Source organism: Centropristis striata, chromosome 20, assembly GCF_030273125.1.
Source record: "Centropristis striata isolate RG_2023a ecotype Rhode Island chromosome 20, C.striata_1.0, whole genome shotgun sequence".
Lineage (NCBI taxonomy): Eukaryota > Metazoa > Chordata > Actinopteri > Perciformes > Serranidae > Centropristis > Centropristis striata.
The window spans coordinates 12747189-12762005 of NC_081536.1; the positions used below are offsets into that span (position 1 = coordinate 12747189).

Below are 14817 nucleotides of genomic sequence, written 5' to 3' on the forward strand. Positions count from 1 at the left end.
TAAAAAATAAAATATTTTCTTTCCATTTATGTCTTGTTTTAGACTAGAGGCAAGAAAACATCCAAAATAAATATATAGCCAAAAGTTAGCATTATAAATGCCTCATTTGCATATTTTAACATAGAAATTTAGAAAACTTGTAAGACAAAAAATATTTTCTTTATATAAGAAATCAACTAGGTTTCATAGTTACATCTATAACATTTTATCCGATTCACCTGTAGCATCTTGCAAAACATATGAAATTTCACAATAGATTTTATTTTTTCTCAAACTCAAACCAGAAATCTCAGCGGAAAAAATCAAAAGGGCATCAGCTGCAAGCAGAAACCTTTCCAGCACATAGGGCAGGCTATATACTGCGTTGTGGTTCCTTAATTTTAAGGCCACTCTAAAGGACACTGCATATCATTTTATCCATCATAGTCCAACAGTGCTTACATACACCAGACTTTGTAGTTTTATTCCTGAAGGTTTCTACAAAGGGGTTTGTTCATACAGTATGTCATTCATAGCCTCACTTATAGAACATTTTATTCCTAACTCATGGTAAAAAAAAAAAAAAAAAATTCTGGCTGTTGATATTTTCTTATTTATGTAGTGATAAAAAGAGATACCCAATAATTGTCTTAATGTAAATAATCAAATGGTCTTGTTTCATTGTGATAGTTAAAATTGTCTGTAGTATCTCCCTGATAAACAAAATTATGTGTGGCAGCTATGTGTCACGGCACTTCTAATTATTCCACTTATCTACAGATGAACAGATTCACACGTACAGTGATGAACATCTGCTCGATATAAAGTGGAAAGAAATGGAGGCGGAGAGACAGAGAGAGAGAGAGAGAGAGAGAGAGAGAGAGAGCGACAGACAGAGAGAGACCGTGAGTGAGTGAGGGTTAGAGAGTGAGAGAGGGTCAGTGAGATTCACAAAGAAAAGGAGGGAGATGACCAAATCTGTGTTGTTTTGTTTGTGAAGAGAGCTGCTGGGCTTCATTCCAACATTTTTGCCTCTCAAAAGTAAGTCTCCTGGATAGTAATTGCTCTAAAATCTTGATTATATTGACAGCGTAACAGGTTGTACAGTGTGTGCTTGCCACATTTCATTGTGACTTGATACATTATTTTAAATAAGATGTTTGACAGATGAAAAGAATAGCAGGCAATTAGGCTAATTTGTCCTTGATACTGTATTGTTACCTTACCTCTAGGTTTAACTGCGATTGTTTTGATGAATTTGTCCACAAAAGGTGACATAATTTGGTCTGAAAATGCAACAGGTTGCTGAGTGAATGTTTTTTTAAGAATAGTTGATTATTTGTGTTCACACTGATTTGATGTTAAACATCCTGAAATATGTATTTGGATCTACTTTGTGTCAAAGATCTGCATGTGAATGAATTAATGTATTTTTATTAATTTAGATATGCAGACTATCTGATATGTGAAGCTGAAAATCACTGCATTTGTACTGTAGAGCAATAAACTGTATGCAATGCATTAGCCTTATGTTTAACATAAGCCATTTATTATATTACAAGACAACTGTGTAGATTTTAAAGATCAGTACACCAAAGAAAAACTGTGAACCTGGAATTGTAAACCCTGTGTACATCCCTATTTCGTGTTTATCCCTCAGGGAGACTTTTCTTCTTTTCTTATCTTCGTCTCCAATTGACAGCTCACTCTATTAAATATCGCAGTACGGTTGAGAGAGCTATGTACAGCATGCGCCCCTCCTTCCTTCTTCTGGCTGATTGAGCTGCTGTTGAGAAGTGTGCTAATTTAAAACAATGATGTCTGAACTAAATAATGCTTGCCTATTGATGCTTACTTAGAAATTATAGGAACTTCAGAATTAAACCCATTTTCTTTATAACACATAACCCAACTCAGTCATGGAATGTATGTTATTATTTCTCCGTAACATCCTTCTTAAACAGCTGCTCCACCATGAACCTCTCGGACCACATTTCATCCCTCTTCAGCTGTAACGTCAGCCAGAGTGAGAAGCCGCAGCTCGACATAAGTGTCACCAAACGAGAGCCGCTGACAATTGCCATCCCCATGACCATCTTCTACAGCATCATCTTCTTGTCTGGAGTATGAACTGTCCATTTACTAGACACACTTCACACTCTCAGTGCACCCTTTGAATTGCAGCATAAAGTTTTTTATGTGAGGATAAAAGGCAGCAGCAGCAACAGCAGCACTGAGTTACAATATAGTACAAATCATTGTTAAAAGCAAAAGCAAAAACATGTTCAGACGACTTATGCTTTTCTCTGCTGCAGGTCTTATTCAATGGTGTGACCATACTGACTCTCCTAATGGATGCTCATATGAAAGTCAGCGCCATTCGTTTCTATCTTATCAGCCTGGTCATGTCAGGTACACTACCATGCACCTTATCAGTACTGACAATATTCAACTGAAATTGATATGCATAATACATGCCAACATTTTAGTGTAATATAAGTTATGACTCAAGGATAAAATAGATATTTCATTCATTTTGAAATTGAACTTCAAATCCAATTTGCATATCAAATGGACTGTATCACCAATCCATTTCAATTTGGATTGGTGATACGGTGGGTGTGGATGTTCTGAATTTCCTTTTCATTAGAAATATGTTTGGGGAAATACCGTGGAGTACACTGGAAATAATGTATTCTTGATTCTCTTATGGGCATGCAGAAATGTAAATTTGTATTCCATGTAAAATGATTGTACTGTACTCATCGGTTTCAATTTTAACTAATTATTTCAGTTTAATATTGTCTGTCCTTTTAATCATGACAGCTACAGTGTATTGCCAACCTCAAGTATTACATTCATCTTATTTATTCTTAAAATTTCAGACTTTCTGCTGCTGTTGACCATCCCAGTGACTTTGTATCGGTACTACTGGGAGAGCTACCCATGGCGTCTGGGTCAAACAGTATGCAAAGTCTACTTCATGGTCCGCCAGGTGTACTGTGCCACCACCAGTTGGGTTATCATGACCTTCACCACTGAGCGCTATGCTGCCATCTGCCACACCATGTGGTCTGTCTCCAGCCTGAAGGTTGAGAACTTGCACAAAAAAATATACCTTAAAGTGAATAGCAAAAAAAGCTTAGGGGTGTCTTTTACCACAATTTCTTTCCCAAATCCATACAAAACATATATGTTGTTCATTCAGCTATGCTGTGTGCGAGTCTGTGAGTTAACAATATCATATTAGGAATAATATACTAATTGATATCTCTGGAATGCTGCATGTGAGATACAGTACTTACTTACTTTTTTTTGCCCAGAAGCTAACTATTGTACCATCCCAACGAGTGTACTGGCAATCATATTTGTAATTCTGCTTTGAACTGCAGTGTTTTTGTGAGACTTTGTAAAATAAATCCAGAATGATAAATCTGACAGATCTTAAATGATAAATGATTCCTTCTTGAGAGCGGTCATTAGCCGTCTTTCCACAGGTTTTGTTGCCGTCCGCTAGTCATGATGCCTCGGGTTGTCTCTCAACCAATCAGAGGCTGTGTTCCTGACTGAGATGCAACTTGAACAAGTAACTGTAGCTATCGAGCAAATGGAAGAAGTCTCAGTCGCATTTCAACCTTCTCACAGCACTGTAGCAAATTCTATACTGCCCTTGAGGAGAAAAGGGCAAAACTTAACGTGCCACATGGACAACACAAGATCTAACAATTTCCTCTCCATTTTCCTACCTTTCCAACAGAAGTCTCGGCTGCCATGCCTTCTTTCAGTATGGGTCATTTCTTTGGTCTCTGCAGTACCCTTTGCTCTGGTCTATAACCAGGCTCGAGCCTGCATCCTCGACTACACGGCCGCTACACGAGAAGACGCCTTCCATGTCTCCACCATGTGTGAGATGACAGAGCCTGATCCTGCGCACATTTACAAAGGAGCTTTACTCCTGAGAGCGGGGGTCTTCTTTCTGGTAAGCTAAATGCTTTTTAAGAGACTATTACCTGCATCAAACACTCAACCTATCTCTCCACTTACAGGTCCCACTGGTCTCCATCTTCACTCTTTATCTGCTTATCCTGCTCTACCTGAAGCGTAATGGACTTCAGAGGAGAAACATGGGCCTCACACAGCAGGATCCAGAAGGAAGAAGGGACATCCAGTGCCATCAAAATGGAAAACTACTTTTAAATGAAAAGAGAGCTCTAAAACTTATGGGTGAGTCATGGAAATGTATTACATATTGTGTATGTCTGGAGGTCTTGAGGTTGTTGAATAGTAAATGTCCCAGATGATTTGATTTATTTCAGTCTGATGAAGACCTTATAAAGTGTCCAGCTGTGACAACCCTATAGTCTCGGGCCCTCAGGCAAAGAAGCCCATTAAAGTCTGTTGTATAAGAATCTGTATGTATGACAGTTACAGGAAGCAAGCTGACTGTCCTAACTAATGTTATCCAGCTGTCAGACAGTAGCTAGAAGGGGCCCCACTTTGGTTGTGGCTGTGCACCGTATAGGGCCTTTATGGGAGGTTTTAGGGGGTTTATAGTCGTCATTGCAAAATGTGCCATTATGAGTTGCATTTGCTGGATTTTCCTCTCATCATGGTGCACCCTTGGTGTCTGGTCATTAGGGTTTTCATATTTCTCCCAATCCACGATTCAATTAGACTTTAGACTATAAGGATGATTCAATACAATTTTCTATGTTTTCAGCTCTGCCATTGTTAGATAATCAAGTCTTTATTCTAAAAGATCAACTGATCGTTTGTTTTATACCCTGACAGCTAAAGCAAGATACAATGTTATCCACTGATATCGTCTGTGTATTTCTTGTTGTCCAATTTGCACACATGTGAACTTTTAGAAATAGTGTCATCATTTCGTTATAACATTACATGTCATTTGGCTGACAATTTTGTCCAAACCGACTTACAATAAGTGCATTCATGGTACTAGCCATCACCACATAGTACCTTGGCATAGCCATATCAGTGCTGGATCCATATAGAAAAAAATATATATTTTACAGCTCAAAAATTCACTATATCATATCAGTAATCTGTGAATTTTTCAGTGTTGGCCTCAAATTCGTCTTGAAAAAGGTGCATGGTATCAAAAAACGTTTGAACCTCTTCTTTAAGCTATGCATCTGCATTTACATTTTCTGTTTTATCTTCCAGGTGCAGTCGTGGTGGCCTTTTTTGTTTGCAATTTTCCAGACATTGCGTCGTCACTGATGCAGGTCTATGTGGTCGTGTGGTCTGATACAGTCGATTCTGTCTACACAGTCCTGAAAACGTACTTGGCGCTTCCTCTGTGGTATATCAATGGTGCTCTGGACCCGCTGCTGTTCTGTATTTCATCCCACACATTCCGCAGGGCGTGTTGGAGAACTCTACGTAGGCTGAGACCTCACTGCTACTGGAAGAATAGTAGACTGTTTTGGATGTGGCAGAGAAGTTCTAGTGAGGAAGCAAGCACATCAACCAGGGAGAGAGTTCATGGTAAATGCCATAAAGAGAAATTGGACAAAAAAAGAAATATAATCAAGAACAAATCAGCTAAGAGACATGATGATAGCAATTAAAGCCATTTTCAACAGGAGCTGCAGATACACTCACTCTGAATTGCTAACTATTTCCTCTCTTTCTGTTCCTTTTGCTATTTTGATTAAGATTAAGATTAGATTTATTTGTCATTGCACACATTGCTCACATACTGGACTCATAATAAATAGTCAGTAAAAAAAATGCATTCTCATCATCTCATCACTCAGTACATTCAAGTCGTCATACACTATGCCATCAACTTAGTGCCAATTTAATGCATTAAAACAGTAGTGCAAGATATATAAAATGCAGAGCATTGCATTAGGTGTGGATGTCCCTGATTAGTGCTGTCGGACCAGTGGGTGTGTTTTCAGGTCTGAGTTGAGTATGGTGATAGCTTTGGGATAGAAACTGTATCTTGTGGTGCGTGGTGTAATTGAATGAATTGAATGTTTTAGATTGACCTGTATTGTGATCTCAAGAAACATTTCTGTTGTCTCGGGTGCTATTGTGTCTAGATAAAAAATATATGTACAACTAAATGTTTTAAACCTGATTTTGTTGTAAATGATGTGAAGACATTTAATGTGGAAATGTTACTTTTTATATCAAGTGTGATACGAAGCTTGTGAAATTCCACAAGAAATTAATGGACAAGCTGTGGTAGTCTGTATTACTACATGTTGAGTTTGAACATAATCATTTTAATTATCTTTAATCATCACTTTTCAAAATTGATTGAATCTGAGTAAGGTTTACACAAAAGGTAGAAAGACAGGTACAATAGCCCAGCTGTGAGGTGGGGGGGAGTGGGGGAGGTCTACCCTACAGTTTTCCATCTCGAGAACACAGTTGGAAGACTAAATGGTCAGTTAAAGGACACTTTGACAGTTCTGTTCTTTGGATTACCAGTGTTGGAAAAGTGGGATAGTTTTGCTCACAATCATGTGCTTTATTTTATCCAAGCTCCGAAAAGCTGTTTGGAGACACTGAACCCATATCTTTTTAAATCCTGTATTTTTCATGTGATATTTCTCCAAATATCTGGATTTTAGGGTGGCTCTGAGAGCAAATAGACACAACACAAGCAAATAAAACATCTTTACCAACTGGACATCACACAGCGTCTTAATAAAAACATTTTCACCGACTTGATTTGGAGAGGAACGGAGCAGACTTGTTATGTTTTCTAGATCAAACCAGTCTATACTTGAGGTAAAACAAATGTAATACTTCTACTATCACTGGTAATATGTCAATATTTTGTTACAGCTTATTGAAAAAAAAAAAAAAACTAATAAAAGAAAACAGTGAATGCGGGTTAAGGCATTTTTAATTCAACTAGCCTTTAAAAAAAAAATTAGTTGCCCCCTTGTTCCTCACATACTATGAGATATTGAAACACCTTGTTGATGCCATATGGTTATTATACCAGAACAGAAGTTAGTGAGATCCAAGGTGAGCTAGTTCTGTCCGCTGTCCGCCATGTGGAGCCAGTAATGAAGTCATGAAAGTGTTGTCATGGATGCCATCAGTTGACAGAATTCACCCACCATTGACGTCACTAGCCTGTGTTTTGATTTGACCACGACTGATCTTCTAAGTGTCCTTATATAGCTTCTCTAGGAAAGTGCATGCACAGTGTGTGTTCAGAGTTGTTTTCATCACAGCGGCACATGCTCGGAGAAACAAGGGCGGTACTAACTGTTGAGCAATCGTGACGTCGATATATTTCAGCCAATCAAAGCGCCGTGGGCGGGACTAAAGATGAACGAGCGGAAGATTCAAAACGAAGATGGCGGCTGAAAACAACAATCACAAACTAAGCAGAAGGTACAAACTTTTCGTTTAGTATATCGTCAATTAACTGTCAACTGATTAAAAAAAACTGCGATATGAAGTGTGGGGTTCCTAAAATGGTTAACGCCAGTGCTAAAATTTGTTGTGAACTATTAGTATAGTTCGTTAACATGTATCTGACTTGTTAGCGTTAGCCAGGTTAGCTAACCTAGCAACGACTTGATATGTTAACGGAAATCCGCTAATTTATGTTACGTCGCCTATACTGTTTTAATCGCTATTTTTTTTTTGTTGCAGTCTGACATTTTACAATTTCACTGAACCTCAAAATGAGACGCAACCAGCCTATGTGTTTCTTTTAACAGTGGGACCAAATGCAGTGTTTTTAACAGCCAGGAAAAGCCAAGCCCGAGCCAACCCGTGATCTTTAACCCAGACTTCTTTGTGGAGAGGCTGAGACATGAGTACCCTCAGCCATTCGCGGATTTGATACTTAGCAATATCACTCGACTCATTGACCTTCCAGGTGATGAGTTTGCCCAGCTCACTGGAGAGTGTGAGGCCAAAGTGCCCTCCGCCACTGGCTTTCTCCGCTCCTTCAACTTCCTGAAACGAAAAGGTTAGGCGCATGTGCAGCGTGATGTGGTTTCAGAAACCTTTAGATATCACAAAAGCAAGAAGGGCCAAGAAAGCCCTGCCACATCAAATAGCTTGTTCTGCTTGACCAACAGTCCCAAAATCTAAAGAACATGTACAAAGATGTGTGAAGAATGATTTAAATAATTAATTTATTGTCACAATAGTTGCCCATTAATTTCTTATTTATTGACTAATTAATTAAGCCATAAACAGTTTAATCTCTCTACTTGATAGAGTAATTAACAATTTAGTTAAGGTAATGGTAATTTTCAGTCTAGACATAACCCCTCTACAGTTGTCTTGTTTTCAAGTAGCTTTCTGCTCCTGTCCATGTGGTGAATGGAAATTATAAAAAGGATCTAATGAGTGGTGTAATGGAGTATATTCAATCATACACACAAAGGATGCTTTCAATCTGACTTTGCTTTTAGACAAAGGAGTGGTTTTTGGTGCACCGTTAACTGAAGAAGGAATTGCACAGATCTATCAGCTCATTGAATACCTGAGTAAAAGTGAGTATCATTTATCACATACATGCATAATTTCTGCCATGTGGAGGACACTTTCCTCCAAAGCATTTTTTGATATCTCTATACATTTTTCTATGTGTGACCCCCAGAAGTAGACAAAATTGGAACGATTTGTGTCAGATAATCCCAATAATAATTACATGATCTCTTGATATACCTAGTCAAATGTTTTGTTTCCTTAACCTTTAAAATTACCAAATTTGCTAAGGCTGCATTCTGACTCTTACTACTTTGACTTAGTTGGAGAGCAGTGAATTAGCATGAGGTCATGGTTTATTTCTAGAAAGCGATGATGTCATTCTCTAAAAGTGGACGCTGGGAGCAAATGCTTAGGTCAATAATTTATCTGAAAGCACTTTGCTCTGGCTGTTTCCCTCTTTCCATTTCATTCACTCCGTCTCTCCTCACTTCTTTGTCTTTGTCTCCCTACGTCTCCTTCACTCTGTGTCTACTCACCTACACACCCCATCTCTTTTCTCCCTATTTCCTGGCTGTCTTTTACCATCTTTCTCTCCTACCCCTCAGACCTCCACGTGGAGGGGTTGTTCCGTGTGCCAGGCCACAGCCTAAGGCAGGCAGCCCTGAGGGAGATGCTGAATGCTGGGGCAGAGATAGATCTTGAGACAGGCGACTTCCACCCCAATGATGCGGCCACATTGCTCAAAGCCTACCTGGGAGAGCTGCCAGAGCCACTGCTCACGCACAGACACTATCATGCTCACCTGAAGATTGGAGGTGTGTGTTGACTTATACACACATCCTTATCATGGCTCAAGATAAAATAATATCCAGATCAATGTTAAAACAAGAATGTAAATAATAGTTGCCCATTTGCTCTTTTGTAATCATTTTCGTATGTGCTATGTCCAGAGCTCACTCGCTTTGATGATAAGGGGAATAAGACAAATGAGCCTGACAAGGAACGCCAGATTGAGGCATTTCAGCTGCTTTTCATGCTGCTCCCAGCCGCCAACCGCAGCCTGTTAAAGCTGCTGCTGGACCTGCTGTACCACACCGCTCGAAATCAGCACATCAACAAGATGTCTGCCATCAATCTAGCCACAATGTTTGCTCCACACATCATCTGGCCCAAAAATGTAAGCTCTACCTACCAAGTATGTTACAACTAAATGTATAATATACTATAAGCTTCATTTACAATGTTGAACACACCATGCGGAGGAGCAGTGGGCAGCACATTTCTGCGCCCGGGGGGGGAGTGGGGAGGTTAGGTGCCTCAGCCCTTGATCTGTCAGTCCTGGGATTCAAACCAGCAACCCTCTGGTTTTATTACATAACCACATATTCATTAAAGAGTTTAATTTAATTTGATTTAATACAAAAGACTATTTTAATCCAATAAATCACATTTATTCAAATTGAGGATGATGTACAAGAATATTTCTTCATGTTTTAGGGTGATGACATTCAACGTTTAATTCAAAAACATCAATAGAAGCTTGATTGCCTGCTTGAATTTGTTTGGTATTGATTTTTTTTCCTTATTTTTATTTTCAGGTGATGGCAAGTGACCTCCAAGGAAACATTGAGCAGCTGAATAAAGGCATAGCGTTCCTCATCAGACACTCTCAAAAACTGTTCAAGGTGAGCAGCTTTACAGCCTGTGTCTTTGGACTTGGCCTTTTATTCTGCAACTGTAGTTTGCCTTACTTCTTAAACTATGTACATATTCAAGACACTACAGACATGATGCTTCCCTGTTTTTCCGGATAGGAAACGGCAACATGAGGAGTGATTTATATTGGTTTAGGCTGTCTAAATTCTCTGCTAATCTTAACTTTCACAGAGACATGGTGGTCTTTCTCATTAGATGTCATTTTAAACAACACATGTAATACATCCTGTATTAGTGATGGTTACTTCATAATGTGTTCCTTTGAACGGTAAAAGGAAAGAATATGGATTTTACATTTGAAAGAAATGGCAATTAAGGCTTTTTGTCTCGGAATCAGCAGCCTTTTAGAATCTAATGCCTGGCTAATATTTCTTCATTCACATTCATGTACTTTGTTTACCTGTTATATTGTACACACTTTGTATACTTTAGTAATACATGGTTCATGGCGAGAGTGACTCATGAATTTCTAAATACTAGCTGCATTCATTTGTGGTATGCTAGATTCACTCTTCACAATGCTTTTTCGTCAGAGGATTTAATTTACATGATTACTTTCATTGAAGGCGCCGGTGTACATCAAAGAATACACCCGCTTATTCTTCACAGGATCCAATACCCTTCAATCAAAGGTGAGTGTTGTTTTCTTCTCTTCTATTTCTAACTACGTTCATCTTAATAATGGAGAGTGTTAACACTGCATTACATTTATCTATTCCATAAAGCTATTTTCAAAGTGTAACTTTTGAATCCAGTAACCTCAGTGTTAGTTAATTTTAGGTATTTCATGTCTAAATACAGAACCTGAAGAGACTTTTATCTGCTACTAGGAACTAATTAGAATACTATTCAAAGGAGGTTAAAATAAAAACATCTGAATACCATGTCAGTTTTCACATTTTAAAGGGTGTTTGCAGGGTTTGTACAACGTCTTGAAAAATATCAAGCTTAATTTCAACCGCTATGTTTTTAGGGTTAAAATGTGCTTGAGTTTGAATATATTACTTGAAAAATGCTTGATTTTAAAAAAAAATCACAATCTGTGTTTCATCTGCAAAATCACTCATGTAAACCAACAGTCTTTTGATTTTTGAAAAGGAAACAATCTGTTTTCATAGTTCTATAAGTCCTCTGTTGATCCCTTACTTGAAATATCATGGTCAAAACATATGGTCAAAGTTAATACAACCCCATTTCCCAAAAAGTTTGGACATTGTCTAAAACATAAATAAAACTGTTGTGATCATCTGCTCATACTTTTTTGACATGTATTTCAATTAAAAACGGTACAAAGACAAGTTTATTTAACGTCTTAAAACCCACTTGCCTGCCAACAATACGATGTTTGCTGATATTATGAAGTCTGGCACGATACAAATTAAATTCTGTGTCTGGCGACCGATATGTGACGATAACATATATCCATTGAACACATTCTGTTAAAATTATATCAACTCACAATAAGCAACTAAGATAGGATTTTACTATTTGTACTAAACTCTTTCAGACATTTTAAAAATATATCAAGATGATAAATATATCTATTTCCAGTTTGAATCCATGATTTTGGGTCATGTATCTTTGAAGCATTATATCGATACAGATCGATGTATCTTTACATCCCTACTAGGTTTAGGAACAGAAGGAATAACAGCAGGTAAAATTAAGTGTAAATATACATATTCTGTGATACTTTGAAAGTGTTTCTCTCACCTGTTTTTGCAACATGCTTTACACATTTTCTTATGTTCACGTCTCTTGAAAAGAGTTTGTGGTTGCAGAGAGATTGCAGGTCACAAATATTTGGTCACATGTTATGTCCAACTTTCTAGGATGACTTGACGCTCTGCTCTGGGTCTAAAGATGGGCCGGTGTCCACGGTAACCGCTGCCTCCCCTTCTTCCTCCTTGAGATCAATCGGAGGTGAGGTTAGCAGCACCTCTACCACCGGCTCTTATGTGAATCAAAGTTACACTGAATCTGCCCTTCGAGAGCTGTACCAACAGGTGCACAGCATGCCCGAATCAGCCAAAAAGAAGAAGCTCATCAGACAGGTGCAGTATGTTTACGTGACCATTGAGAGAAGGAAGAACATGCAGATACTATTTGCAACCGAGCACCAAAATGTGTTGTATTTGTGTGTAGTTTGATAAGCAGCATTTGCTGACACCTTCAGCGGACTCTCGGACACCATTCAGCAGGAAACATTGGCGTTCACGCTCTTTGGGTGGAATTATCAAGGTTGGTTGACAGTGCTCTTATGGCTCTTACAGCCATAGCTTTCTTTTTCAGCCTTCATTCCATTTTGTTCAGATCCTTGATAAAGTGTTTTTCTTGCGTCACTCACACTGACAGCCAGTAAAGGCAGCTAGCTTTTTTTAACCTGTGTTCCCACTGAATGTGCAAGTGCAATTAAGAAATGTAAGTTTCATGATAAGAAAATGAATCAAAACATTTATTGTCTTACATACACATTTTGATGAAACACACTGAAATAAGATGTACAAGAATCTGTGAGGAAATTTTTAATACAGCCCGACCCTTTAAACATCTCCTATGAATGGCTTTTTGTTTATAAAACAGAGAAAGGTGTTGGGAAGCCAAGTGTTAACAGACAAAGAGAACAGCATACTGCAGAGTCCTCAACCCAGCGGTCAGGTGACGGCCAGGGAAGAGAAAACACAAGCTGTGGAGGAGTAAGTACTACCAATGACATCAAGGACAATAAATATAAAATGTTCAATAGAATAACTTTTTCAGAAATTGTAAATCACATCATACAGTCAAAATGTGCACAAAAGCATTCAGCAAACCCCATCACGATGATGTATGGGGAAACTAATAATAATTTTCCTTTTTATTTAAACCAAACTAATCAAAATGTCACATTTAAATTGTGGGCTGGCACAATTATATCCTAAAAGTGTCATCATAACCAGCGACAAGTAGTTTTCCTCATGACTGCTGAAAGAGTTTCCGGCACTTCCAGCCAACTGTCTGTGGTTCACCACAGGCAAGCCTGGCCTCACTTTGACTCAGCAGTGCGTACATTTCTAATGATGCTTGATGTACTGTGTTGAAAGGATTAAAAATTACCTAATCTTTTTTTCTCCCTCTCTTCTCATCTCATCCAGGATAAGTCATCTTTAAAAGTATGTGCTCTTCACAACTAAGGAAACACGCCGACTGTTGTCTTTAGAGGTATAAAAGGATCTTCTTGAGGCGTCGACACAAACTAAACAGTGTATGGCGCTGTACAGCTTTGTTTTGATACAATGTTTGGATTTGTACTCAGCTGTTAGCGTAGTACGTTGGCTAGAAACCACCAACATTTCTTCGCAGTTTACTAAGTTTTACTTAAAGCTAAGAGACATAAAAGGGGTGAATGTGAAAGTGAAGATGATTAAGTACTTAATTTTAAGTCATTGCAATTTGCCAGTTTTCTTGTCCAGTCTTAATGCCAATATTTCTTGTTTAATCCCAATATTCAGCAGAATGCAACTGACCTGTATTTTCAACAGTGAATTTGTTGGTATTTAGCTCCATCATTGACTGAAACATGTTTATTTAATTTGCAAACCTAATTGTATTTATTTTATTGGTCACCTGCATGTTACAATTCCTGGAATATCCAGTGCATCAGATGATGTGCAGCCTTTTCTATTTAAATGTTACATTTGTTTGTAAGGCATAGTAGGTTTAGTGAGACTCACACAGTCAAAACAGACTGTGGTGAAAACTGAGATGTGCCTTAAGTGAATATCTCTTAAATTACTGTAAAATGCAATTTTTATTTAACTATTTCTCTTTAAATCCCAGATAGCTTTAAGAAAGTGGCTGACAGTTCTATAAAGAATTAACCCAAGTGTCAGTAAAATAAGGGCGTAAAGATTAATATAGAATCAAGAATGGAGGATCGGAAGGCCAAAGAATCAGCTTGTGTGGATAAATGTTTTTGTCCTTGTTTCAACTAACTCAAATTTTTGTTGTCAATGCTGTGATGCTTTAAACTACTGCTACTTTTAACTACTTGTTAGTTTTGCATCTCATATTTTAGTTTTTCTCAGGACGGATTCTTATGCAACACTGTATACAGTTTTATAGCTATATACGCATTTGTTCTATACAGTTCATCTTTTTTTTATTTTCTTTTACTTTTTTACTATTTTATGGTATATTTTTAAAAATCTTTTTTATTGTCAAAGGTTAGTTAAATGTGAATGAAGATGAATTTGTTGTTTGCCTCATATTTTGCTTCTTAATCCAGATGCTTTTGGGAGAGTTTGAGCTACTGTCACTTTTAAAATCAGCTTGTTGTCTTTCTGTAGAAGTTTCCATATCAATACTCACTCTGCCAAACTGTTACAATTCAACTATAATGTGATATTTGCCTACATGGTCAACTTAATTGGCCCAGTAAACCAATGATATATATGGATGCTACTGTGAAGCTATGCAACCCACTGCAATTAAAATGCATCAAGCTGAGTTCTGTATGTGTCTCATCATTGGAAATATGAGATTGTTTGCATTAATACGATAGAATGGTTCATTCAAAGTATTTAAAGTTTGGAAAATACTTAATTTAGACCATTATCTTTTCAAGGTTAGGAATATGCTTTAATATAAATAATACACCCCAAACAAGGCATGATTTTCAACATAATTGGTTTTCAT

At 37.8% G+C, this 14817-nt stretch overlaps 2 protein-coding genes across 2 annotated transcripts; both read left to right on the forward strand.

Annotated features, from left to right (window-relative positions):
* Nucleotides 1-928: 928 nt before the first annotated feature.
* Nucleotides 929-5972, forward strand: LOC131958642 (pyrokinin-1 receptor-like). The gene is made up of 7 exons (XM_059323780.1): nt 929-1020; nt 1944-2103; nt 2295-2391; nt 2865-3070; nt 3737-3958; nt 4026-4203; nt 5167-5972. Exons 2-7 carry the CDS (start codon nt 1954-1956, stop codon nt 5571-5573), a joined length of 1260 nt encoding a protein of 419 aa, XP_059179763.1. The 5' UTR covers nt 929-1020; nt 1944-1953; the 3' UTR covers nt 5574-5972.
* Nucleotides 5973-7227: 1255 nt separating this feature from the next.
* Nucleotides 7228-14628, forward strand: LOC131958685 (rho GTPase-activating protein 19-like). Its single transcript, XM_059323837.1, has 11 exons — nt 7228-7368; nt 7701-7954; nt 8406-8486; nt 9030-9239; nt 9375-9601; nt 10023-10109; nt 10707-10772; nt 11973-12194; nt 12286-12381; nt 12724-12836; nt 13275-14628. Exons 1-11 carry the CDS (start codon nt 7331-7333, stop codon nt 13288-13290), a joined length of 1410 nt encoding a protein of 469 aa, XP_059179820.1. The 5' UTR covers nt 7228-7330; the 3' UTR covers nt 13291-14628.
* Nucleotides 14629-14817: the final 189 nt, after the last annotated feature.